The following is a 26,557-nucleotide window of genomic DNA, read 5'->3' as shown; positions in this document are numbered from 1 at the left end:
CCCTTCGATAGTGAATGCTCTGGAGAGACCCTTTGATAGGGAATGCTCTGCTCAGCTTACTGACTAACCTTGGTTCCCTGAGATAAGGGAAGGAGCGTTTTGTCAATCGCCATACTATAAACTGCATGTGTGAATTTGTGCCTGCTTTAATTAAATATAAATTAACTGAACTGAAAATTGATCAGCTTAAAAAACAATAGCAATCAGATCACTTTGGAAAGACATATGGGTGAGTAAGATACGACATCTGATCTTACACTGTATCTTACATCTTACAGATTAATTTTTTTGCATGTATAGGAACCATTACCTCTCTTCCTATAAAAGAATCTTTGTCCTCAACTATAACTGCAGTATAGAACTCCGTTTTCTTCCCCATTAAGAACAGGATGTCCTCAGACCTGCAACAGATGATGAATTCAATGTTTCTAAATTGGAAACGGAGATGTATTACATTTAAGTCTAGACATGAAGCCATAAACAAACATCCTTAATTTCCCTCTGGAAGCTGGAGACATAACATGTTTAAACATTAAAAAAAGTATGCAATTGAATGTGCATGTAAAGAAGATTAAAAAATGGTTGGTATTATTGTAGATTTGAGCACCTGGCAGGGTCAAGGGGAGGGCAGCCCACAGGCCAGTCTTGCTTTGTGTGGTTTTGGAGGAAGTTTACCATCAACTGCCTCACTGTCTGAAGCTCTCTGTCAGCCCCTATTCAGTACACAAATATAACAAAATCAGAAATTCAAGTAAGTTCCATAATAATAACAATTACTGCAACAATAATAACTGACCAAATTTAAATTCTAATCAGAGCTAAAATGATTAAACCTACCACGATATGTCTTCCCATAATCATTAGTGGTGTCATGTGCCTTAAAATACTAAAAAAAAAAAGACAAGAAAAAAGAAATGATTCCCAAATTAAATCTTTAACACAGCAAAACAACATGTCAATTTTTGCAGTGTCCTAAATACATGTTTCTGGCAACAAGAAATATGATAAGGGTGTAATAATACATTTGCCTATTGTATAATTACTCTGGTTTCAGGTTTACCTCGATCAGATAAAGATAAGACAAAAACAGCTAGAAAGGAGCACAACAAAACAGAACAGAAGGCAGAGTTTTCATTTTTTAAAAGTTAACTCGCTATAGCATCATAAAAAACTCAATAAACAGCATAGGAAGCATGATGCATTTAATGCATGAATTCAAAGATGCAACATTTGCAAAAGGTTTTATATTATTATTTTAAATGCCTACCGTTTCAAAGCACAATACAAAACTGTGACATTCATCCACTGACACTCTTTAATCAGCAGCGCTAAATCCGGAAGCACATATACTTACTTGCCGGCAACCCGCCAAAATAAAAGCCTGCTGATTTTAAGTTTGAATATGATGAAAACGCTTTTATTTATTTTTAGACGATTTTTTCCAAAGCGACTTAAAATTGGGGAATACATAAAGCAATTCTTCTTAAAAGGCAAACAAACAAAATAGTAGTAAATATTAGAATTTTATTTTTAAGTTTATTTACTATAAAATAAATGCATTTGTATTTAATACTAGGACTGCTTTTTATTTTTAATAATATTATCACACACTATTATTTACTATTATTTTTTTTAAAAACTAAATAAATAAAGTGTAATAATATTATAACTATTATTAATTCATTTTTTATAGTTGCATTTAATGGGTCACACTATATGCAGCATAAGGACCAAACCAAATCTCTAGGTTCTCTTATAAGAACCAGGCTGAAAAAATTATGTGCACCCCTGTAAATAAATAAACTAAATCCAAATAATCCAGTCAGCCCGTCTAATCGCCTAGTCTGTTAATAGACAACCACAGACAACCACCAGATGACTTGGTGACTATTTTAAATCATCCTTACAGCATTGTAGAGCAGGAGTTTGGACCAATAAGATTTCTCTATGAAAAAAAAAAACATAAAAACTTGAACAAGAACAATTAACAATTAACAAGAACAATTAACAAGAAAATAATATTTGAAGTTACATTTTAGACACATTTTACAGGAACAATTAACAATTAACAAGAACATAATATTTGAAGTTACATTTTAGACACATTTTATCATTAGTGTCTGTTTTCGCTCTATTTGCCAACAAAAGTGGTTCCAAACAAATCTACAGCTGAACTGTTGTGCATCTCCAGTTACTGAATGTATCTGTATTTTTAAACAAATTGGGTGAGTCAATGATTCAATGACCCATTCATAAAGACAATATCTTTTTTCATTCCTGAACTCATTGACTCAATCGTTAAGACGGTGACTTGCCAAAACATAAATAACAGTTTAAGTATCATATTTAAACAATTTGTAAGATATTTGCAGTAAAATATCCAAAAACCACTAGGCTAGTGTTATATGCCGTATTTTCCGGACTATAAGTCACACTTTTTTTCATAGTTTGGCTGGTCCTGCGACTTATAGTCAGGTGCGACTTATTTATCAAAATTAATTTGACATGAACCAAGAGAAATGGAGTAAGAGAAAAGAACCAAGAGAAAACATTACCGTCTACAGCCGCGAGAGGGCGCTCTATGCTGCTCAGTGCTCCTGTACCATACACTGAGCAGCATAGAGCGCCCTCTTGTGGCTGTAGATGGTAATGTTTTCTCTTGGTTCTTGGTTCTAAATAAATGCGTCTTATAGTCCAGTGCGACTTATATATGTTTTTTCCCTCATCATGACGTATTTTTGGACTGATGCGACTTATAGTCCGAAAAATACGGTATTTTGTCCAGCTGATTACTAACAATATCTCTAATGTTTTCAACTACTTGTAAACAGGGTGCGATTTGCCGGGGGGGGGGATGCGTGGGATTTCCCCCTTTCTGGTCAATGTATCCCTGCCTCTGGTAAAAAAAAAATTATACCCGGTGGTGATAAATTTATCCCCCCCCCTCAAAGTGATCAGTGCTACTACACTAGTGGCGAGACGGATCACAAAACTTATCACGGATCCGTGGTTTGATTAAAGTCAATTTTATTTTAAAATGCGCTACTTTGGCTGGCTCTGCCACGCAGCCTCTCTGTATTCACCACTCTGCAGACTAGCTCAATGTCCCGCCCACGGCGCTATCTGATTGGTTACACCTCACATGTAATAGCCTATAAACACTTGCGAGACGGTTGAAGCCGGTCGGCTGGGCAGTGGAGTTTCCAACTTGGCGACGCTAGACAAATCTAGCGACTTTTTGGGCAATCATTAGTCTCTGAGACTCTCTGGTGCTGCCGCCTAGCGCGAGATCTCTCTTTCCCAGCGCGAGCCAGCTTCTGCTGTGTTCAGCGAGCGCAGAGAGGAGCAGCACTTTCAGTTAAAAAAAGATATTCTGTTGCTTCTAACTCTATTTTACAAGCAAGTATAGCCGACATCAGTCACAGCACAACCACAGACTTTATCGTATGTGTATTTGATTTCATTAGTGCAGATTAATGTTTGAGAGCTGGCTATGTAGTCTTAATGGACCGAGTTACGGTCATTACAATATTCATTCATTCCGTCTGTCTGACAACAGAAACATTAAAATATAGTAATAAAAACAGTTTTATTGAGAATTAAATTAAATGGCTAAATTAAATTGAAGTATGTGAGCTTAGGGAGACAATACAATGCGACGCGCTACGTCATAAATATGCTAATTAGTGCATGACGTCATCTAGTTCATGTTCTCATTATTTATTTTTATGAATTTAAATGTTTTAAAACATCCCCCCCTCTGTTTTTCACAAATCGCACCCTGCTTGTAAATCATGAGAAAATTCCCATTCTAAACAGTGACACGGGGCAGTGCAGTCACCTGTCAATGATGTTAGTTACCCTTTGTTACCGCCTTTACTGACGTAGAGACCACATGAAACAGTGTTGTGGACAAATGCGGAAGTAGTTTCTAACGTACAGCAAACCACTAGCTTGCTTCAAACAGTTCCTTATTTACTACTTATTGCACATTTTATGGTGGATTGTGTTACTTATTTATGGAACATAATTACTGTTTACCGTCTGCTGCTGGTTCTGTCGACAAGGACAGTTCTCGTAAACATAAGCATACGGGCCAACCAAACGACCCAAGAAGAGTTTGGGACAAGAGGAGAGAAAGAGCGAGGATCAATATCGGTGTGGCATTTTCTAGATGGAGAGAGCTTCGCGACAAACTTCAACTAGAAAGAGATGCAGATCTAGCTTGTGTTTTACTCGATAGGTGAGTTGTTTTGATTCGTATCTTTACAGAAAACTTATGCTATTATAATGATCAACAAGATTAGTATTATGGGGCATACATGCCAAATGCGGCGTATCGCGTCTCTAGACCCACACGAGGACGCGTCTGATCCATAGTCTGATCGCGTCTTTGCATTGACTTTGTATGTAATCTACTCATGCAAATCGTTGAACTCGGGTTAGCTATGTATGCCCAATTATTGTGTTTGAATGTACATGAGTGTATATATTTGTTGAACAAGTGGTAATCGTTTTCATATCGTCTGATTGATGGCCGTCAGCGGTTGGGTAGAAGACAACAAATCCCATCATTCCACGCTCCTTCTTAGCGTCATCAAACCACGTGATTGTTATTGTTTTGGTAGTGCGCCCTCTAGTGGCAGGTCCTACAACCTGTACCTTTAAAGTGTCCTTTCTTTTTAATGGCATCTAATGATTTTGTCAATATCGCACACCCTATTTCAAATTTACTGTATATATTTGATCTTCTGAAAGAATAAATAAAATAATTTGCACAAACATACCCTGAAGGTGGGGTAGAAGTGGATTCCAAACTCCTTACAGATGTCAAAGTTCTTCTCATGAGCACAATCCAGAACTCCTATACGAATGGCCTGTGCCCAGTCTATGAGAGTAGAGAAACACATCACACATTTCAAGAATGCAAAAAAAAAAACATTAAAAATCTACAGTTAAATAGATTTTCTGCCATCAAGCACTTGCTCTCACATTGTTCCAAACCCCTAAGATTTTAATTCATCACTGAATGACTACTGAAAATATTTTTAATAAAACCTGAGAGATTTCTATCCCTCCAGCGAAAGTCCATTCCACCAAAACTTCACTCAACTTCAAAACGTTCATAAAGAGATCAAATCCATATTAATAGAATCACTTAATCCAAGTCTTCTAAAGACACAGATTTGTTTATATGATGAACAGATTTAATTTAATTTTTGTTATCTTTTATTCAAATATAAACACGGATCAACACTCAATTCATATGGATTACTTTTACAATCTCTCACATCAAAATATCAAGTGATGACAGAATTGAAATTTTTGGGTGAACAAACCAAAAATTTAATCAAGTGATGAAGTGCCAAATTATGTCAACACATGTTTTCGGTTTAATAACGCATATTTTAGGCATTTCACAGCATACAGAGAAGAGGTAAAAGAGCATTTGTAGAGACTTGTGCTAAGTAAAATCTCTCTTAATTTGTGTTCTAAAACAGAAGCTGACATCACTAAATGTTTCATCCATACCAACACTCAGAACAGATGCCAGACAGCCAAAGTGGACAGGCAAAAGGAACTCTGGCAGGAAGCCTAAATCATTTGATGCATTACATGGTTTTGAGCTCTGACATCGGAAGAGTAGGTACTATGTCTGAACGAAGACAAAATATAGTCTTACTGCCACAAAGCATGATTTCATGTATTGTATACAGAGTTTCAGCAGCCAGGTCGTTTGTTTTCAACACAAACTCATAAACTGAACAGCTGTAAAATCCGTATCAGAAAAATGAAGCAGATGGGGTGTAAAGAAGGCAGCTGATATAAAAATGTTTGGATGAGAAAGAAGAGAGAGAGCCGGCAGCATTTTAGCCCTCTATTCTTCACCTGAAGGTAGGACTGTGGGTTTTGGGATGTGTGGGGGAATGCACAGTGGGGTCGCGTCCTCACAATAGGCCCATCTGACCCTCATTGTGAAGGTAACAGCTGGTAGGCGCCCACTCATGAGCCACCCAGCCGACAGCTTGTGCCAACAAAGGCAGATTAAAAGCATTCAACAGAACACTTGTCCTCACAGCGTTAGTCATCCAAAGGCCACAATCATCCCTTCCTTCCCAGTCCACTGAAGAGGAAAAGCAATGCATGGCATTCCAGAACAAATACACTGTACCCTTCGACAGTGGTTCCCAATCCTGGTCCTGGAGAACCCCCAACACTGCACATTTTTGGTGTCTCTCTTATCTGACACACACATTTGTTGTCTTGGAGTCGTCACTAATGAGCTGATGAGTTGAATCAGATGTGTTTGAATAGAGTGACATCTAAAATGTGCAGTGTTGGGGGTTCTCCACGACCAGGTTTGGGAACCACTGCTCTACGATATGATAATGACACAAGCATTCATGAGTCAACCATATTCTGGTCTTTTTAAGAAAATGATCAGAATAAGAATACAGTAATCAATGATTTCCATAGCCAAAATTCTGCCTGCTCATTGAAAAACTGGGATTTGGGATTCAATTTATACGGTACCTAGAAAAAAGGAGCTTTGAGGATTTAAAAAAAAAAAAAATGATAAGAATTGAATTCTTTCATCATTTACTTACCCATATATTATTCCTAACTCACTTTCTTCTGTGAAACATGCATAAAAAGAAATTGAGTAATTCTGTGTTTTTTGTCCATACATGGAAGTCAATAGTCACCAAAACTATTTGGTCACAAACATTCTTTAAAATAACTTATTTTATGTTTCACAGAAGTAACACAAAATACATATACAGGTTTGGAACAAAACCAATGACAGAATATTCATTTTGGGCTGAACTATCCCTTAAAGATTCATATTTAGAATTCTTTTGAATATAATTTGGAACACCAAAAAAATTAAGAAGAAAAAAATGAACCCAGATGAATATTCATAATCATGACACCATGGTTCCATCACAGTATGGTTTTGTAAGGGTCGTAAAGCAGCGAAAACCAGTGAGAAAGAACTCTGAAACTGTCACACTGATGGTTTAAAAACAGACCCTACCTAATTTCAATAAAGCTCTACCAATTTTAGCATCTTTGCGACAAGGTGTTAAACACATTTGCCCTCATTTAAATTAAATGTGTCAGCCTAGAGCGACCTTTTCATCGCATCACACTTCACGGCACCCAGCACAAGTAGCTTCTTCCAGAATACCATCAGACCTTTAGCTCAGAGTATGGCAGACACGTAGCACTGCTACCTAAGCATTTTTATTAGCAATTAGGCCAGTCTTGTTGCTCTAAGACAGTAAGACGAGAGAGTGACTGTTGATCCCATTATTTATTCAGAGAAGCTTTGGGAGCCACAGCTTTGACCAGAGGTGGGGTTTCCCCGTCCAGCCAGAGCTGCTTACAGAAAGCACTCATCTAAGACCAACAAACAGAAAATGATAACAACATGAGGAAATCTTTGAGTCCGTTCGGTCTAAACCTCCAAAATCAAATTCATTAGCACATACAGTACAGGAGAATTTTGGTAAGATTACATATGTTGAGTTCCTGTTTTTGGGGCATATAAAATGACTTAAAAACCACTAAATGCTATTGGTGTATCATTGTTATTGCCGTTTTACACTTGAAGTCCCTGCCATTTTAAGTAAAAGTTTCAATAATTTTCACACATTCATTTTCAAAAATTGATGTCAGTTAATTGTCACACAATATGGTTGTTTGTATCTGAATTTATTGCCATATCAGCTGCACAGTCTTTTTACATAGCAAATACAGATTTAACATACACCAATAAAATACTACATTTTGTAAATACAACTCTATAAATGAGTCTTTAAATGTACTTGAAAGTACCACCACTCCCTATACGCAGAGTACGCAGTCTGCGTAGGGCACCAACTCCTAGAGGGGGCACCATCCCAGTTGCTCAAGAAAAAAAATATATATATATATGCGCCATTCTCCCATCCGTGCTCGCGACCACACCTCATGTTTGCGGCTAAATGTTCATAATTGATGGATGGACATCTATGCCCGGGTAAAGGACATCAGCAATCTGGCACAGAGAAAAGAAAACTAAAGAAAGTAAAAAAAAAAAAAAAAAAACGGCCATAAAGTTCGCTTGACATTGGACATTCGAGTCTCAAATTTAGAGACCGTCTCTAAAGTTACATGCGATATTGGTATACACTTTTCTAACGTCAGTAGCATTTGAAGAGAATGACTTACAGTCATAAAAACAACTGTAATTGTTCATCTAATGTCAGCTTTAATGCACAATTGAATTGAATGTTTGATATTTATTAAAATATACTGTAAATCATATGTAAATTATGCTACCTTTTCACATGGGCTCAAACGCAAATTTGAAGCTCAATAGCATTTGAGGAGAAAGACTTGCAGTCATAAAACAATTGTAATGTGTTCATTTAGGTGTCAGCTACAATGCACACCTCATACATTTTCAATATATATTAAAATAAATTATAAATCATTTAGGGAAAAACGAGGCCTGTTTATCACTTTCAGGCACATTTGTTTTCAGGTTCCCTTACGAAAATTACTACGGATACACCGGTTGACCGGCCATAAATCGGAACCAACCGGTTTTTGCTTAAAATATGTGATCGGCAATCGGCCGATGATTTTTCCGGATGATTTTTTCCGGAAGTGCGTCCGCGTGCACAGACTACATTGTAATCATTAGCTATCATGTCATTTGTGTGGAAGTATTTCGAAATATGTGCGCAGGACACGGGCAGTCGTTCAGCACTGGAAATGCAGAGCTACATGTCTGAGGCACAGATAGCAGGAAGCAAACAGCATTTGTTATACTGGCGTACAAAATAAGAGTCCCATTCCTGCTCACTGAAGCTGCGTGAGCGTACTGTACCTGTCCCTGCACAAGCGGAGACAGTGAAGGGATGTTCAGCTCAACTTCTCACGTGTTGGATGAGAAACAAAATGTACTAAACTTTTTTTTGTAAAGTAGAACTTGCATACATGTTTGAAAAGCCAGAAGTAAACGTCAGTTCTGTATAGGATGATTATTTTTATTTTAGCTTAAAATTATATCGACTGAATTTGATTTTAAAATCACCTGCTGTAGCACACTGAAAAAGTGTTTCATTCATCCAATTAAAAAAAATTAGGGTAATGATTCACATCTATATTTTTTAATTTGAGACAATAATTATTTATTTTTCATTGGCTCAAGTAAAAAAATATAGATGTGAATCATTACCCTATTTTTTTTTTAAATTGGATTAATGAAACACTTTGCATCCTTGTTTTATTCGCACCAACATTATTTGATTCTAACATTTTGGAATAATATTTATATAGCATACTTTTATTTAGTCTCACTGGTAAAGACCTTGTTTTACATTTAAAACCAAATTTAAAAACTAAAATACTGAATGCTGATTAAGAAACCTCTTATTGAATGTGTGTTGATTTTGTTGTTTGGATTTTAGAACTATGCAGTTATTGCCTTTAATTTCACATGGTTACAGTTAATCTTTAAATTTAAGGCCAGTTCTCTGTAGTTTCAACCCAATTCAAAAACAAAAGCTAAATGCTGATGTCTGTACCATCTATGTTTGTATTTAATGTAGTTTACTTACTGTGCAGATACTGCTGTTTATTTCAGATGGTTACGGTTATTGTTTTCAATAGCCAAAAGCCAGTTTGGCCTATTGAATACCAAATAAACATCTTGTTTATGCACACTTTACTTCTTTCTTGTTTGTTGCTTAAAGCTTAAAAAAAATCGGTATCAGAATCGGTCAGTTTGCTTGTAAAAAAAAATCTGTATCGGAATCGGCCATGAAATAATTAATAATATTTACAAAGAAGTAATAACATATTGTAATATTTGTTGTTGTTGTTGTTGCTATAAAAACAGACCTAAGCCATCAATAGCCTTTAAAATGACTTAAAATGCATTATATAAAAAACAATGAGGCAATAATGACTCATTGTTGAATAATGAATAATGGTTAATAACACTGTTCAAATACATAATGTAGGCTAATACAAAATAAACAATTTATGTACATGTTATTGCAAATGCCTGCAAAGGGAGCCAAATGCCATGTAATTGCTGCTGTTACACTTACAGGACAATCAAATCCTTGTTTAGGCTACTGACCAAACATTTAATTCAAATATTCACTTAATCTTTCATTTTTGCCACCTTTTTGCTATGGATGACACAGCCTTTATAATTTCTTCAACAAAAACGTGCATATCACAACCCTTACAAAAATAAACCATGGTTTTATCATAGTAAAACTGCTTCCTTTCCTTATGCATGATTTCTGAATGCTTGAGACTATAAAATAAGTTAGAGTCATAATAAGGTTATAGCCATAGGTAAATGTTGAGAGCTACATTTGTAATTTGTAAATAATACAATTTATACATTTACTTTTTTATTTGATTAAAGTTCTATTTTCACCTCTATATTAGTTTTTTTTTTTCATCATCATATTTGAGGAAGGGGGCACAACAATACAATCCTGCTTAGGGCACCCATTTGGCCAGCAGCGGCCCTGTACTTGTGATAATAAAACAATAAATTACATTTCTTTTATATATTTCCTTCAAATGTTGCCCTGATAAAAAAACATTGCTCATGACTCTAAAAAGATTTGGGCAAACAAAAAACTTTTGTTTCTAAAGACAAGTTAGTTTCACAGTATGACATTTTGGTGATTCTTCACTCTTCAATAAATGCCCATGTGTCAGTCTAGTATGGCCTATACTACACCTTGTGTACACAACTTGTAATGCATGGGTTTAAGAGGGTAGACACATCTCTTTCCCACAGCAGGATATCAAATGATACTGCACTATGTTCCAAATCCTATGAAACCATAAAAAAGGTTTATGTGACAAACATAATGAGAACTGTATCAGACTGATTTATATACAGACCAGTTTTATGAACCAGCTCAACTGGTTCACTAAAAAGATCTGAAAAAAAAAAAAAAAACCCCACAAAAACCAAAAACAAAAGAGTCATTCACAGTTTGAACACTGTACCTGCTCTCATGAACTTGTCAAAAAATGACTTAAATTCTGACCTTTTGTCACACAAATCTATGAATATAGTGTACAAGTCACATGAATGGCTTCATGTATTCATTTATAATACGTTTATTTATTTATATAGCGCCTTTCAAATACCCAAGGATTCTTATGGTGCTGTTGTGTTATAGTTGAAGCTTAAAAGCTTAAAAAAATAAAATAAATACAATTCAAAAAATTAAAAACAAATCTAAAGATAAGATTAAAGTTGTAATATTTTGAGAATGAAGTCAAAATTACAAGAATTAAGTCGAAATATTTTGAGAATGAAGTCAAAATTACAAGAATTAAGTTGTAATTTGGAATATATTTTGGAATATGGATTTGGAATATAATAATTCTAGGGTTTGTTTACTACATAGACTGAAGCTTGTGACGCTTGCAGTTATTTCAGCATCTGCCGTCTCAATGAGGACATAAATACATAAACAACATCACCAGAACTGTTCTGAATCACTTCAAAAGCATTTTACCTTTTCATTTGAGTAAAACCAGTGTCAATTTAAAGGTATTCACTGTAGCCCGTCAAAATAAAAGTTCAGTTTTACATAAAGGCATTGTGCTAGAAATATTACTATTATTTAGTAGAATATATGTGATACTGCTACTACAGTTGAAAAAATTAATACAACTTTTAAAATTAATAGATCACACATTATTTCTTCCATGTTGTAATTTTAATAGCAAATCCCCTTTATTTACCAAAAAATAAAATGTTTACATTTCATTAATTAAAAGACAAATTAAAATTGGGTGAAACTGTTTTTCATAATTATATTACTTGTAGAAAAACTTTAAACACAATTGTACAGTCGTGGCCAAAAGTTTTGAGAATTACATAAATATTAGTTTTCAAAAAGTTTGCTGCTGAACTGCTTTTAGATCTTTGTTTCAGTTGTTTCTGTGATGTACTGAAATATAATTACAAGCACTTCATATGTTTCAAAGGCTTTTATCGACAATTACATGACATGTATGCAAAGAGTCAGTATTTGCAGTGTTGGCCTTTCTTTTTCAGGACCTCTGCAATTTGACTGGGCATGCTCTCAATCAACTTCTGGGCCAAATCCTGACTGATAGCAACCCATTCTTTCTTAATCACTTCTTGGAGTTTGTCAGAATTAGTGGGTTTTTGTTTGTCCACCCGCCTCTTGAGGATTGACCACAAGTTCTCAATGGGATTAAGATCTGGGGAGTTTCCAGGCCATGGATCCAAAATTTCAACATTCTGGTCCCCGAGCCACTTAGTTATCACTTTTGCCTTATGGCACGGTGCTCCATCGTGCTGGAAAATGCATTGTTCTTCACCAAACTGTTGTTGGATTGTTGGAAGAAGTTGCTGTTGGAGGGTGTTTTGGTACCATTCTTTATTCATGGCTGTGTTTTTGGGCAGAATTGTGAGTGAGCCCACTCCCTTGGATGAGAAGCAACCCCACACATGAATGGTGTCAGGATGCTTTACTGTTGGCATGACACAGGACTGATGGTAGCGCTCACCTTTTCTTCTCCGGAAAAGCCTTTTTCCAGATGCCCCAAACAATCGGAAAGGGGCTTCATCGGAGAATATGACTTTGCCCCAGTCCTCAGCAGTCCATTCACTATACTTTCTGCAGAAGATCAATCTGTCCCTGATGTTTTTTTTGGAGAGAAGTGGCTTCTTTGCTGCCCTTCTTGACACCAGGCCATCTTCCAAAAGTCTTGGCCTCACTGTGCGTGCAGATGCGCTCACACCTGCCTGCTGCCATTCCTGAGCAAGCTCTGCACTAGTGGCACTCCGATCCCGCAGCTGAATCCACTTTAGGAGACCATCCTGGCGCTTGCTGGACTTTCTTGGACGCCCTGAAGCCTTCTTTACAAGAATTGAACCTCTTTCCTTGAAGTTCTTGATGATCCTATAAATTGTTGATTTAGGTGCAATCTTAGTAGCCACAATATCCTTGCCTGTGAAGCCATTTTTATGCAACGCAATGATGGCTGCATGCGTTTCTTTGCAGGTCACCATGGTTAACAATGGCAGAACAATGATTTCAAGCTTCACCCTCCTTTTAACATGTCAAGTCTGCCATTCTAACCCAATCAGCCTGACATAATGATCTCCAGCCTTGTGCTCGTCAACATTCTCACCTGAGTTAACAAGACGATTACTGAAATGATCTCAGCAGGTCCTTTAATGACAGCAATGAAATGCAGTGGAAAGGTTTTTTTGGGATTAAGTTAATTTTCATGGCAAAGAAGTACTATGCAATTCATCTGATCACTCTTCAAAACATTCTGGAGTATATGCAAATTGCTATTCTAAAAACTTAAGCAGCAACTTTTCCAATTTCCAATATTTATGTAATTCTCAAAACTTTTGGCCACGACTGTGTCACACACCTGGACTCATTTTGTGTGTTTTTGCCCCTGTGACCCAGTTTCTGTCTTCCGTGTCTGGTTTGATTAGTTTCCAGGTGTGTCTCTTCATTTCCCCATGTGTTCCATGTCCCTGTTAATTTAGTCATGCCATCCACCTGTGTTTCCCCAATTATCCCTTCTACTTAAGCCTTGTCCTTTCAGTTCTGTTTTGTCGGGTCTACTCGTCTAAATGTCAACTTGTCACCTGTTACTTGCCACTTGCCTCTTGCCACCTGTTATTTTGCTACTTACCATGCCTATGTTTGAGTTAATAAATCCTTGTTTCGTTTATCCCTCGGCTTCGTGTTCCTTCCAGCAGCGTAAGCCGTGACAGAAGACCCGACCTAAAAAGTTATAAACTGCGTGTTTTCCCTCCGTTTTTTTTTCCGTTTTTTCACTGTCTTTTTCTTTCCGTAGTGTGTCATGGATCCCCTCTATCGCCCCGAATACCTCCTCCTCCTGCTGGAGCAGGAGGGCCTGTCTCTCGAGGACCATACCAGACGGTTTCTCTGGATAGCTAATGCCACCAGCTACCCGGACCACTCGCTCTGCACCTTTTATCACGCCAGCCTGAACTCCAGGTGCAGAGCGTTGTCGCCCGAAGATGGTCCTCGGGAGGATTTCGCCGCCTTCATAGAGTGGAATCTGGTGAGAAATGGGTCACCTCTCACGGTCGGCCCAATGGAGGATCTCGCCAGGTCCACTCTGGACCCAGAGCCCAGCCTGCAATCTCCCCACGGTACAAGGCATAAGCCCGAGCCCACCGATGACGGAGAGCCAGAGAGCAACCCGTCAGACCAGGTGCGAGAGCCGGCGACACTGCCCACAACGAGGGAGCATAATGTGGAACGCCAAATGGGTCAAAATGAGGGGGTTTCCAATGCACCTATGCCAGATCCTCTGTTAAGCCCAGGAAGGGCTCCTGATCTTCCGTTAAGCCCAGGACGGGCTCCTGATCCTCCTGTAAGCCCAGGACGGGCTCCTGATCCTCCTTTAAGCCCAGGACGGGCTCCTGATTCCCCGTTAAGCCCAGGACGGGCTCCTGATTCTCCTGTAAGCCCAGGACGGGCTCCTGATCCTCTGTTAAGCCCAGGAAGGGCTCCTGATTCCCCGTTAAGCCCAGGACGGGCTCCTGTTCCCCCGTTAAGCCCAGGAAGGGCTCCTGTTCCCCCGTTAAGCCCAGGACGGGCTCCTGATCCTCCTGTAAGCCCAGGACGGGCTCCTGATCCTCCGGTAAGCCCAGGACGGGCTCCTGATCCTCTGTTAAGCCCAGGAAGGGCTCCTGTTCCCCCGTTAAGCCCAGGACGGGCTCCTGTTCCCCCGTTAAGCCCAGGACGGGCTCCTGATCCTCCTGTAAGCCCAGGACGGGCTCCTGATCCTCTGTTAAGCCCAGGAAGGGCTCCTGATTCCCCGTTAAGCCCAGGACGGGCTCCTGTTCCCCCGTTAAGCCCAGGACGAGCTCCTGATCCTCCTCTAAGCCCAGGACGGGCTCCTGATCCTCCGTTAAGCCCAGGACGGGCTCCTGATCCCCCGTTAAGCCCAGGACGGGCTCCTGATCCCCCGTTAAGCCCAGGAAGGGCTCCTGATTCCCCGTTAAGCCCAGGAAGGGCTCCTGATTCCCCGTTAAGCCCAGGACGGGCTCCTGTTCCCCCGTTAAGCCCAGGACGGGCTCCTGATCCTCCTTTAAGCCCAGGACGGGCTCCTGATCCTCCGTTAAGCCCAGGACGGGCTCCTGATCCTCCGTTAAGCCCAGGAAGGGCTCCAGCCCCAGAGCTTACTCCAATGCCTGCTCCTCCAAAATTCCCACCCTCCCACCCACTCCTGCCTCCTCCTCCGCTGTCGTCTGGCTGCCCCTCTGCTCGCCCTCAGCCTACCATCATTGTGGTGCGAGCTCAGCGGGACCGCCATCCTCCAGCGACGCCTTGGTCGGCGTCTCCCTCACCTCCGCCTCCAGCCTCTGAGGCCTGGACTCCGCCTCGGCCCGTTGACCCGTCGGCTCCACCATGGCTCCTAGCTCCTTCCTCTCCGCCGTGGCCCGGCAGTCCGCAGGCTCTGCCTGGCTCCCTCGTCCCTCCGGCTCCGCCTTGGTCTGGCGTCGTCCATCCTATGCCTCGGGACTCCACTCCTCCGGCTTCGCCTCATCCCTCCGTCCCTCCGGCTCCGTCAGGCTCCTTCATCCCCTCGGCTACACCTCAGTCCTCGGTCACTCTGGCCTCACCGCGGTCTTCCGGATCCACATCGCCGGGTCAGTCACCAGAGCCATCAGTTCCACCTAGGACCTTCGGCTCCTCCCCGTCACCCTGGCTCTCGGCTCTCCGTCTCCGCCTCGGGCTCCTCCTCCACTTGCTCCGTTGCCGTGGGTCGAGTCCCTGGAGTCGGTGACCATTCCTCCTCCATGGCTCCTTCCTCCGTCGGCCCCACCTTGGGCCGTTATGGCTGTAGCCTGGGTCCTGCTGGGTACCTCCTGCTTCAGATCCTTCCTGTCTCCTCCCTGGCTCCTCCCTCCGTCATCTCCTCCCTGGCTCCTTCCTCTGTGGTCCCTGTCTGCTGGCCTCCCTTTGTTGTTTCTACGGTGCGAGGACGCACCTACCGGGAGGGGGGAGTACTGTCACACACCTGGACTCATTTTGTGTGTTTTTGCCCCTGTGACCCAGTTTCTGTCTTCCGTGTCTGGTTTGATTAGTTTCCAGGTGTGTCTCTTCATTTCCCCATGTGTTCCATGTCCCTGTTAATTTAGTCATGCCATCCACCTGTGTTTCCCCAATTATCCCTTCTACTTAAGCCTTGTCCTTTCAGTTCTGTTTTGTCGGGTCTACTCGTCTAAATGTCAACTTGTCACCTGTTACTTGCCACTTGCCTCTTGCCACCTGTTATTTTGCTACTTACCATGCCTATGTTTGAGTTAATAAATCCTTGTTTCGTTTATCCCTCGGCTTCGTGTTCCTTCCAGCAGCGTAAGCCGTGACAGACTGTAAATAACTATAAAGAATGGCATTGGTTTTATTTTTAGTGATAGGGTTTTAGTGTGTGTTTTTTTTTTAAATAAGCATATTTTTGTTTTGCTTTGGTACAGAGAACCGTGGATTTTCACTGGTATCGGTACCGAATACTGAAATTTTTGTACCGTGACAACACCACTCCATTTTACAATTATATTAATAAGTGTGGCCAGAATAATATTCCACAGGAGAAACAAAGTCACACATGTTTAGACCAACGTGAAGGTGAGTAAATAATTACACAATTTTTAGTTTGGGGTAAACTACATCTTTAAATGTTAAAAAAAAAAAAAAGATGTAAAAACACTGTACAGTAGTGCTTGGAGACATTTTTCTGATAGTGTGTGTGCTGTGGGTGAACAGAAAGGCCTTGAGCTCAATGTCAAAAATAGAGAAAACAGCAACAACCATGGATTTACATGCAGGTGTATCAACATATCAGGGCTTATCGACTTCCCATGCATGTCCTCCTGTGTACTTAAGTCCAAAAACACTGTAAGCCTCACTAAGCAAAACCCAAATGATCATGTACAAGGCAAAAGATTTACACAATTTTAAATGAAAAGGAAAATCAGCTGTAGAAAAGCCAACAGAAAAAGCACTAACAAGTCATTACAATTAAAGGCAATTCCATGATTTTGAACTTCAACTATAATACCACGTCTATAAACATTACCATGATAGTATTCGTGAAAATATGTTATTCACTCAGTGCCATGAAATATATTGATATTGCATGGTATTGCCATCTCCATAGTAAGGATGACCATCCCTAAATAACCTCTGGAAAAACTTGTGTGCCTGAGGTGAATGCATTTAGACGTTTAAGGAACTGTCACTGTCCTTCCTCGAGATGTGTGAATAGACAGGAAGATGATCATAAATGCACCTACCCTTCACGTCGCCGGCCAGGGCTTTCCATGTAGACGAGTACTGGATACAGTGGCCGCACCACGACGAGTAGAACTGAAGCAGCCAGGCGCTGGAGGAGTTGAACACGGTCTGCTTCAGGCTGTCGCTGCTCAGTATAACCACTGGATCCTCCTCGGTGTATAATCGAGCTGACTGAGCATGTCCGAACAGCAGCCCCAACAGAATACCGATCTTAAGGCGAAACGCAACTGCCATTGGAGTTGATGGAAGAAACGCCATACAATTTGAAGTCTCTCACTTTAGTGAATCCTCTACATTCAGACTGATTCTGCTCGCTCCTATGGATGACTACATTTAGTGGGGACGTGAGCCTTCTGGAGCATCGTCACTGCGCTACGAGGACGCAGACACTTATCTCGCGCATCCTATCTGCGTAAGAACGATGCATATCGTGTGTGGCGCTGTTACTGAATAATAATTTTTCTGTGTATGGTACTCTAAAATAAGCAAAATTAGGCTTTTTATATCATTTTTTATCATTACTTGGAAAAAAAGCAAAATAAAAAAATACAAATAAAATAAAAAAAAACGTGTTGCTACGAATGAAATATAATTCAGCGTTATTATACTGTAATACAAACATACATTTTGATTTTGAAATTATTATTTTTTTAATAAGTATTAAAAGATTCATGATTAAAAACAAAAAGTAAATCGCACAAAAACATGTTAATGTAACCTCAAAATCAAAAGAAAAATATATAGATTTTGCATGCAGAATTTTTGTTTTTATATGTGCATTTTGTTGCATTGTATGACTACGAAGCACATTTCGTAATGTAGTATATCAGTGCATTTACTTTTGAGTTTTCCCATTATTCTACATGATGATTTGCAGGTTATCATTACTGTAATACAGTATTATATTTAATTCAATACAGTAAACAATTACTTTTTATTTAAATCAGATATTAAAAGCAGTACAACCAATACTAATATAACATATAAATAATTTATAATTTAAATAATATATAATTTCTTTAGAATTTCAGTATTCAGAATAACTTTTTTATTTGTTTTTCATTAGCCTACATTGCAAAAGTTGAAATTAGGTGAAAATCTGCTTAATTGTCATGAAAATAATTGTATAATGCAAGAAAACGTAATGGTCCTAAAACAGGTTTATGGGTTTATACATTTATATTCTTTAACAAAATATAATTTATGAACTATGTGAAATATGACATTAACATTTTCTTGAGAGGATTTTTGAGACTCACCGAAAAAGAAAATAACAACATAGCACAGATGTATGAAAATGACAAGGTTCTAAAACTTGTATATTAGGTTGAAAAGCACATATGATTTAGTGCTAATATTGTGTCATCCAAAAGAAGGCTGAAAATCTCCAAAGTCAGATGCATCTTCACTGTACTGATCAGCTCCGTAGTCTTGCCAAGTTCTCTCCTGAATCTAGAAGTAGATAAAAAGACAAAATTAGACTTTCAGTTCTACCATTTACTGCAGTCTTAAATATTGTTAGAGCTGAAGTTACACCAAAATCACTAATTTTATAAGTAATTATAGGAGTGCCTTTAAACACACCAGTATAAAGTCCACTCTGTCTCTCTTGGCGTACCAGTATTTGCACAGTTTTTGGAGCTTCTCTGTCATCTGTTCCTCAATTCGCTCTAAATTCACAATTTTCTGTATCTCTTTTCTCACGGCAGCCTGCAAATAATATAAGATTTACAAACTGTAAATGTTCTTAAAAGTATTTTCATCCAAATCTTAGTTCAACAGAAACAATAATAATAATACTAATGAAATACCATTAAAAATGTGACTAAAATTTGACTGGAATTTTGCAGGGCTGTAATCACAGATTGTTCATCTATATTCTGTGCAGATTGTTTTGTCCTTAACAGATCACCCTAAATCTGATGAAGTACATCAGATTCAGATGTTAACCGAAAGATCACCTACAGAGTAAGATGAACAAGGTTTAGATTAGAGCTTTGGTTCTTCCATTCATTTAGTATTTTTATAGTCATTTGTTATGTACTCTTTCCCATAGACTAACCTGCCAATAACGTTTGCGACTATCATCGTCTAATAAATAGCTTGGTGTTTCATAAAGGTCAAGAGTGTCTTCATTTGCTTGGCCACACAGAATCTCCGCAGCAGCATCCACTAATCTGTACACGATGCTGTCTTCATGGGGCGGCACTTTGATCTTTGGTGGCATGTCCGGTTGGGCCTGGTGCCACTGCTCCAAGATACATGGCATAAAATGACCATCTTTTTTTCTGACATCCTGGATATCAAAGAGAGAGAAGTGCAATAAAAAATAATTATATATATTGTTATATATATGTTGTTATTTTCTTTTTTTAACATAAATTGATTCAAATTTAATGCACAGATACAATTTTACTTAGTTTTTTATTCTTCACTAAAGCAAATTCTGCAGTTGTTTTGGCAACTTACAATATCTGTAGATTGCTTGCCATGCAATGATTTAATTCTTTGTCTCTTTCTGTTATCCTGAGCACACTGAACTCCATCTTCATCCAGCTCTTCTAACAGCTTAGTATTTACACAATGCCTGTTTTGATGGAGCTTATAGTCGGTCTGTAAAATATAGGTGCTTAGTGATAGACAGAATTGCCATATGTTGCACATTAGTTTGTGAAAGCAATAGTTACCAAAAAATGAAAATTCAATCATAATTTAATCATTCTCATGTTATTCAATGCTTGTGTGACTCTGTTTACAAGAATGTTGATGCTGCTCTTTTCTATACAATGAAATCACACTTTGAACAGAGGCTGTCCAGCTCCAGTGAGGACAAAAAGCACATTAAAAGCACTGTCAAATCAGTACATAAGTCTTATTCTGTATACCGAGTTTTCTGAAGTTTTCTGTTAAGTTGCACATAGCTTTGTGTGAGGAACAGACATGCCAAGTTTAGTTTACTATCATGCTAGCCATTTACAGTATATCCCTCAGAAATCATTTTAATATTCTGATTCGCTGCTCAAGAAAACATTTCTTATTATTATCATTGTTGAAATCAGTTGCGCTGCTTAATATTTTTGTAGAATCTGTGTACATTTTTCTTTGATGAATAGAAAGTTCAAAACAGCATTTATGAAAGTCTTAAATAAAAAAAATTGAATGGTAGTGTACATGCTTCCACTATATATGCAAAAGAGTTACATTTATCTTAAGTTCTCCTTTTCTGCTCCAAAGAAGAAAGTAAGTCAAACAGGTTTGGAACAGCATGAGGATGATTAAATGGTTCAAGAATGTTCATTTTTGAGGAACTATTCCTTTAAGTGCTTGGTGTTGCTTACTCTTGGTGAGGGCATTTCAGAGGGATGTGAAAGGTTTCTTGCTCCATCTGAGGTTTCTTCCTGAGGTTCTTTTTGTCGTGCACATGTAGTGTTTGTAGGTATGGTCTCATCTCTAGGAGGACACTGACTATGTCCTCTCCGTCCATCTGCAAATGATGTGTCCTTCTGTTGTTTCTCTCTCTTTGCCCAAGGCGGCTCCTCATCTGAGAAGGGATCTTCATCCACCCTCGTCTCTACATCACTGCTATGTATTACTGTGTATGTGTGCAACATCTTCAGCTCTGACCAGGACACCGTAGCTTTTGTCGCTGTTGCAAAGCAACACCAGCCCAAAAACCCATTCGCAAACGCCACCAGACCTTTATATTTCAGCACACCCAGTCTAGAGTTACACACAAGAACTCTGTCCTCAATTTGAAAAGAGAACAATGGCTCTGAGATTTCATTTCGCACATGTTCAGGAAGTGAGCTAGTATACTCCAAACAGTCATTTTCCTCTGCGTCCTCACACAGAGCTCCATTAGCATCATCATTTACCTCCTTTTCCCTAATATTGTTAGAGTCTAGTCTTTGAGACTCTTTTCTTTTCAGAGAAACGTCCACAGAGAGAGGAGGGAGGTTCTCACTGTTAATTGAGAGATCTTCCACAGAATCAGGTGGAGCTGGAAGTTCCTCACTTGTCCATGTAATAATTTCAAAGGCAGGAGGAGGAGGACAACTGTAGCTGTCAAGACCTGATGAGACTCGTCCTTAGACGGATTGAGGAAGTTCTGCACTTCCGTAAGACAAAACCTCATCTACAGGAGAGAGAATTTCTGACAGGGTCGACTCTACAGTCGCTTGTCTTTCGTAACGTATCGGTTTACAACGTTCTTCCTGTTTGTTGTTCAAATAAGGTTGAAAATCATCTGATACAACAGTGTAATCTTCTGCAAAATCTAAAGACCAACTACTTGCTTGAGCTGCTTCAATCTCCTCCTCACGGAGACAATCTCTTTCTTCTTCAGACCAAGCGAGTGCTTCACTATGAAACGAAATTGCCTCTGACTTCTCATCTATCTCATACAGACTGACATCACAAGATGGACTATCCTCAGCCTTTCTTATTTCCACACTTACTGCTTCCAGAATTAAGTTTTCAATAAGTGGATTGTCTGCGGCAGTCTCATTTGTACATGCCTGAGATTTTAGTTCTGGAAATTCATTGGTTTTATCGATTCTGGAGTATAAAAGAGATGGTCTCCATTGCCCCCCGGCATTCTGGTCACAGATATTGTGGTTGTTGTTCAGGGTCAGCACACTGTGAAGTCTCTTATTGTTCTGTACATTTAGAGCAGTGATATCTAGTGTTGTTGTCTTTATGTCCTCTTGCTCCTTGGGTTTAAGATGACTATTTTTAGAGTCCAATTTGGAGATCATCTTTTTTGTCAGATGACAAACTGGATACTATTGGGGCTCTGAGTGAATCTGAATGAAGTTCATGGTTGAGTGTGAAATGCTGGATATTTAATACCAGCTTCATTGGCACTTTAGCTGGATGTTGTGGTCTTTCTTTCCTGAGTGTGCATGTGTCCTCATAAAGACCTTGAACCTTCTTCTGAGTGTCTTGTTCTGAAAGTGTTATAAAGTATTCTCTATTGTCAAAAATCCTAAAGGAATGCTAATGGAATTTATAACATAATTTGGAACCACTCCCAACCACTCCCATTCCGTGATAATTTAATGTTATGAAACACGGCTGACGTAACATCAGTTTAATAAGTACAGCCAGTTACAACCAACATACTGCTTTATTATAAATCTCAACGCTGGTAACATACAATATACAATATATTGTTCAAATGTTTGTGATAAGTAAGATTTTTAATGTCTTTGAAAGAAGTCTCTTTTGCTCAGTGCTCACTAAGGCTGCATTTATTTGATCAAAAATACTGAAAAAAAACAGTAATATTGTAAAATATTAATACAAGTTAAAACTATTTTCTATTTTAATATAATTTAAAATATATATTTATTTCAGTCATAAACAGCTGAATTTTCATCAGCTATTCCTCCTTTTCTTTCTTTTTTTCAGTCTACAGTGTCACATGATCCTTTAGAAATCATTCTAATATCCCCCCCCCCCACCACCACCACCAGTGCACACAACAATTTATAGTGATTTTTTCATTTTCAATTGAGGCTTATAAAATCATATTCCTATAGGATGTTCTGTAAAGCTGAGTTAGCAACAGTAACCAGTGGAAAAAAAAAATTCTTTAAAATTTAGTTGATGTAGTTCGATCTAATTTGATTCTAAGAGAAGCTGTCTTTTAGGATTAGTTCAGATTTTTTGACACTTTTTTGACAGTGTAACTGTTTTCCAGTTTTGCATTGTTTATGTGCAGTCATATGCTATAAATGCCACTGTAAATCAGTATGGCCATTGAGTCATTTCTCTCACAGCATGAGTCAGCAGAAATTAGACACACTGTAAATCAGCACTCACAATGAATTGCAGTCCACTAAATAACAACAGACGGACATCTATCAAAGAGAAAGTCTGTGAAAAAAAGTCAAATCAGACTGTATGACGTCTGACTGCTTTCTTTTACTGAAATGAAGACGAAGCCTGGTTCTAGGCTGAACCTGTGAGAGGGACTGGATGGAGGATTCTTTGATTCTGCGACTTGCAGAATATCCTGCTCGGCCAGGACGAATTCAACTGGGTTCCTCTTCCTTCCTAAAGTTCAAGCTTCATCTGATGATAATGGCCTCCTCAAACCTGCCTTACTCAACAAGCTGAAGGAAAAAGAGCAAAGTTAGAACTCACATCTGAGGCCTCAAATTAACTCAAATTCTTGCCCTCATAATTATAAAGTCAGTTTTTTTTCAGCTTACAATGGCATCTTTATCCCATATGAAAGAAAATATGAAATATGAGATTTAATAGAATATTTTTTATGTTTTATTTTTTGCAATTACATTAAGCGTAGACTGAGGCTTCCACCTTTGAACAAAAGCCTTGGGCTCCATTCATTGTAATTACTTGGAAAAAGTAAATAATGTACTTAAGTACTTAACAGGATGTTCATTTTTCAGTGAACTACTGCTTTAATTTTATATATTAAATTATATAACTAGCAAAGAACTAATGCCTACTGATGCAATTAGAGAGAGAGTAAAAGAGCAAGAATCAGGGAGAGAGAGAGAGGGAGGGAGGGAGGGAGGGAGGGAGGGAGGGAAATGCCGTCCACCTACCCTGACCTGTTCATGACTGGCATACTGCCATCACAAAGGGACTCAGTGGCGAGCAAGCAGTCAGAGGAACAGTAGTCCTCATTCAGGTCCCCTGTGAGACGCTGCTGCCATTCCCCAAATATAGTGTCAACTCGCAGCTGCAGTCAATCTGGTGGCTGGAGAGCAGTCACCCTGCATCTCTGTCTACAGCGATGTCCTCTTTTTATTCTCTTTAACTTCCTCCTGCATGCCTCTTTCTCTTTCTTTCATCCAATAACTATCTCCTCCCATCCAGCCTCCCCCTCCTCTCTCCTACTCACTCAATCTATCAATCTCCACTTTATCTCACCGACTTCCTTCCATTTCTCTCTCTCTAAGGGTAATTACTCGAGTGGTGCATTGTAGCAAGACAGAGTAAATGCTGTAGATAACAAGCTCATGATATGCACACCCTTCTGCCATGTCTCCTCCTCTGCTGTGTGTCATACAGGATTTGCCAGACAGTAAGTGGTGCACTGCAGTATTTCCTCTTGAGGTGGTACCCTACATAAACGTGATGGCACTGCCTCTGCTTAAATATCTCAATACTCCTCTGTGTAAGTGTATGATAATAAAAGATGGAATAATAGTGATCACACTTGCCTCCCTTCCTCTCTTGGTGCTTTATCTGTGCTTCTAGCATCTGGCTTAATCCCAAACTGCATAACACCCTCTTCCTCCTGCAAAACATCAGCATAAAAATCAGTACTGCTAAATGTTGCATCAGAGCATTATGGGTAATTATCACATGGTTTCACTTGTTCAGTTCATAAACATTATTGCAGTGACAACACTGAGAAGGGTTGCATTTTGGAATTTGTCAAAGTCAACATGAAATCAAAATCCTCATTATTTAGTTTTTTGCTAAGAACATATAATATCAGTTTATTATTATCATTGGTATTATTATTTTGTCTCGTTTTGAAGTGCAAATGTCTATATATCATTAAATCAATACACATTTACTTGAGAACTGGGTTATTATAGTTAAGTAAAACTAATAAACAAACAATAACATGAAAATACTAAAAAAATAATTATTGTGTTTGTTATTTTTAGTTTTGTTTTTAAATAAGCTATTTATTTTTATCTCATAATTACTTTTAGTTATTTTAGTACATCAAGTCAAATGAAAATGAGAAAGGTTGCCTTCACAATGAGTTGAAGTAAAATAATTATAATATATTATTTTATTTCAGTTAATATTTATTTATTAATTTTAACCTTGAGAAGCAAAATGGCCTAAGATATTAAGTATTGTTTTCTAATAAAAATAGCAAAATAAGTAAGTTTATGTTTAAAATAAGAAAAATATCTGTGAAGAAAATGAAACCTTAGATTAATTTCTGATTTGTGGAATACCTTAGTACTGACAGTGTTCTCCGGCTTGGTGATTCCATATTTATTTGGCAGAGTCTGCATTTGCATTTGCAGCACTTGTCTGAAGAGAATAGCTGACGGTTTGATATCAAGAATGTCTCTTTGACAGTGGTGAAGCAGCCGTCTCTGCTGCCGGCCTGATCTGTACATGTTTCGCCAGTGGTGGATCTCTGCCTAACATTAATAAATCAGAACTGATAAAATACATCTATCATTCTCTGTAATGTCTGTATTGTCTTATGCTCAGCAAGGCTACATTTACATGACCATAAATACAATAATGGTAGTAATATTGTAACATATTAGTTTAAAATGTGTTTTCTGCTTTTTTATTACATAATCAAATATAATTTTCCCTTTGATTGCAAAACTGAATTTTCAGCATTACTCCAGTCTTCATATAATTCTTCAGAAATCATACGCTGATTTTAGTCCTTAAGAAACATTTCTTATTATTATCAGTGTTGAAAACGGTTGTGCTGCTTAATGCTTTTGTGGAAACCATACTTTTTTTATTTTTATAATGAATAGAAAGTAACTTTGTTTGCAACAATATATTGCCAATGTATAACAATCAATTTAATCCATCCTTGCTAAATAAAATTAATAAGGTTTTTTTATTTATTTTTTAAATCTTACTAACCTAAACTTACCTGGTCTTATTGAAATCTGTGAATTACTTCCTCCTGCTTCATAATGCAAATATTTGGATGTATAAATAAGTGGTAAAAAGATAATAATAATAAAAGAAAAAAAACAAAACAAATTGCATCAGTCATGGAATTATGAGAACTACTAGCTATGATGATACAGAGTAAAATGTGGTATTGCTTATCCAGTAATAGGAGGATTACTTAAATGTATTTTACAAATGTCTAATTATGTACTAAAATTTAATCAGTTCAGTTAATTAATCAAGCCCACATGTGCAAATAAATAAGAGAAAAAGAATAATACATAATGACTCACATGTTTTCTGTACTACTGAATCAAAGGTTGAACATGCTCGACTCAAGACCAGAGATGTGTTGTGAAATGTGCGATTTACGTATGTGATAATCAGCAGCCTGAAGTGATAATAAGGCTCTGCCACTGCTAACACATTACTGCTTTTCTTATACATCCTATAACTGTAAATGGATTTTTGGGGATTCTGATCATGTAGCATCATTACAAGTTTTCTGTTACAGACCTCATGCAGTGCTCCAACCA

At 38.3% G+C, this 26,557-nt stretch overlaps 1 protein-coding gene and 1 long non-coding RNA gene across 2 annotated transcripts in view; both read right to left on the bottom strand.

Annotated features, from left to right (window-relative positions):
* Positions 1 to 17,757, bottom strand: part of LOC132137233 (sulfhydryl oxidase 2-like) — a 34,269-nt gene extending 16,512 nt beyond the window's left edge. Inside the window, exons 1-5 of the mRNA XM_059547457.1 lie at positions 17,369 to 17,757; positions 4,788 to 4,888; positions 838 to 886; positions 608 to 713; positions 311 to 401 (exon numbers count right to left, since the gene is read on the bottom strand). Of these exons, the coding sequence (XP_059403440.1) occupies positions 311 to 401; positions 608 to 713; positions 838 to 886; positions 4,788 to 4,888; positions 17,369 to 17,627 (606 nt within the window). The 5' untranslated portion in view covers positions 17,628 to 17,757. The remainder of the gene's footprint in view (positions 1 to 310; positions 402 to 607; positions 714 to 837; positions 887 to 4,787; positions 4,889 to 17,368) is intronic.
* Positions 17,758 to 18,094: 337 nt separating this feature from the next.
* Positions 18,095 to 19,651, bottom strand: LOC132129734 (uncharacterized). The gene is made up of 4 exons (XR_009428569.1): positions 19,432 to 19,651; positions 19,181 to 19,330; positions 18,954 to 19,079; positions 18,095 to 18,815 (listed from the first exon to the last, which is right to left on the bottom strand). It is a non-coding gene; the product is annotated as an uncharacterized LOC132129734 (long non-coding RNA).
* Between the last annotated feature and the right edge of the window lie 6,906 nt (positions 19,652 to 26,557).

This window comes from Carassius carassius, chromosome 4 (genome assembly GCF_963082965.1).
Source record: "Carassius carassius chromosome 4, fCarCar2.1, whole genome shotgun sequence".
Taxonomy (NCBI): domain Eukaryota; kingdom Metazoa; phylum Chordata; class Actinopteri; order Cypriniformes; family Cyprinidae; genus Carassius; species Carassius carassius.
Note: the sequence above shows the minus strand (reverse complement) of the source record. Positions and strands in the feature narration are given on the sequence as shown.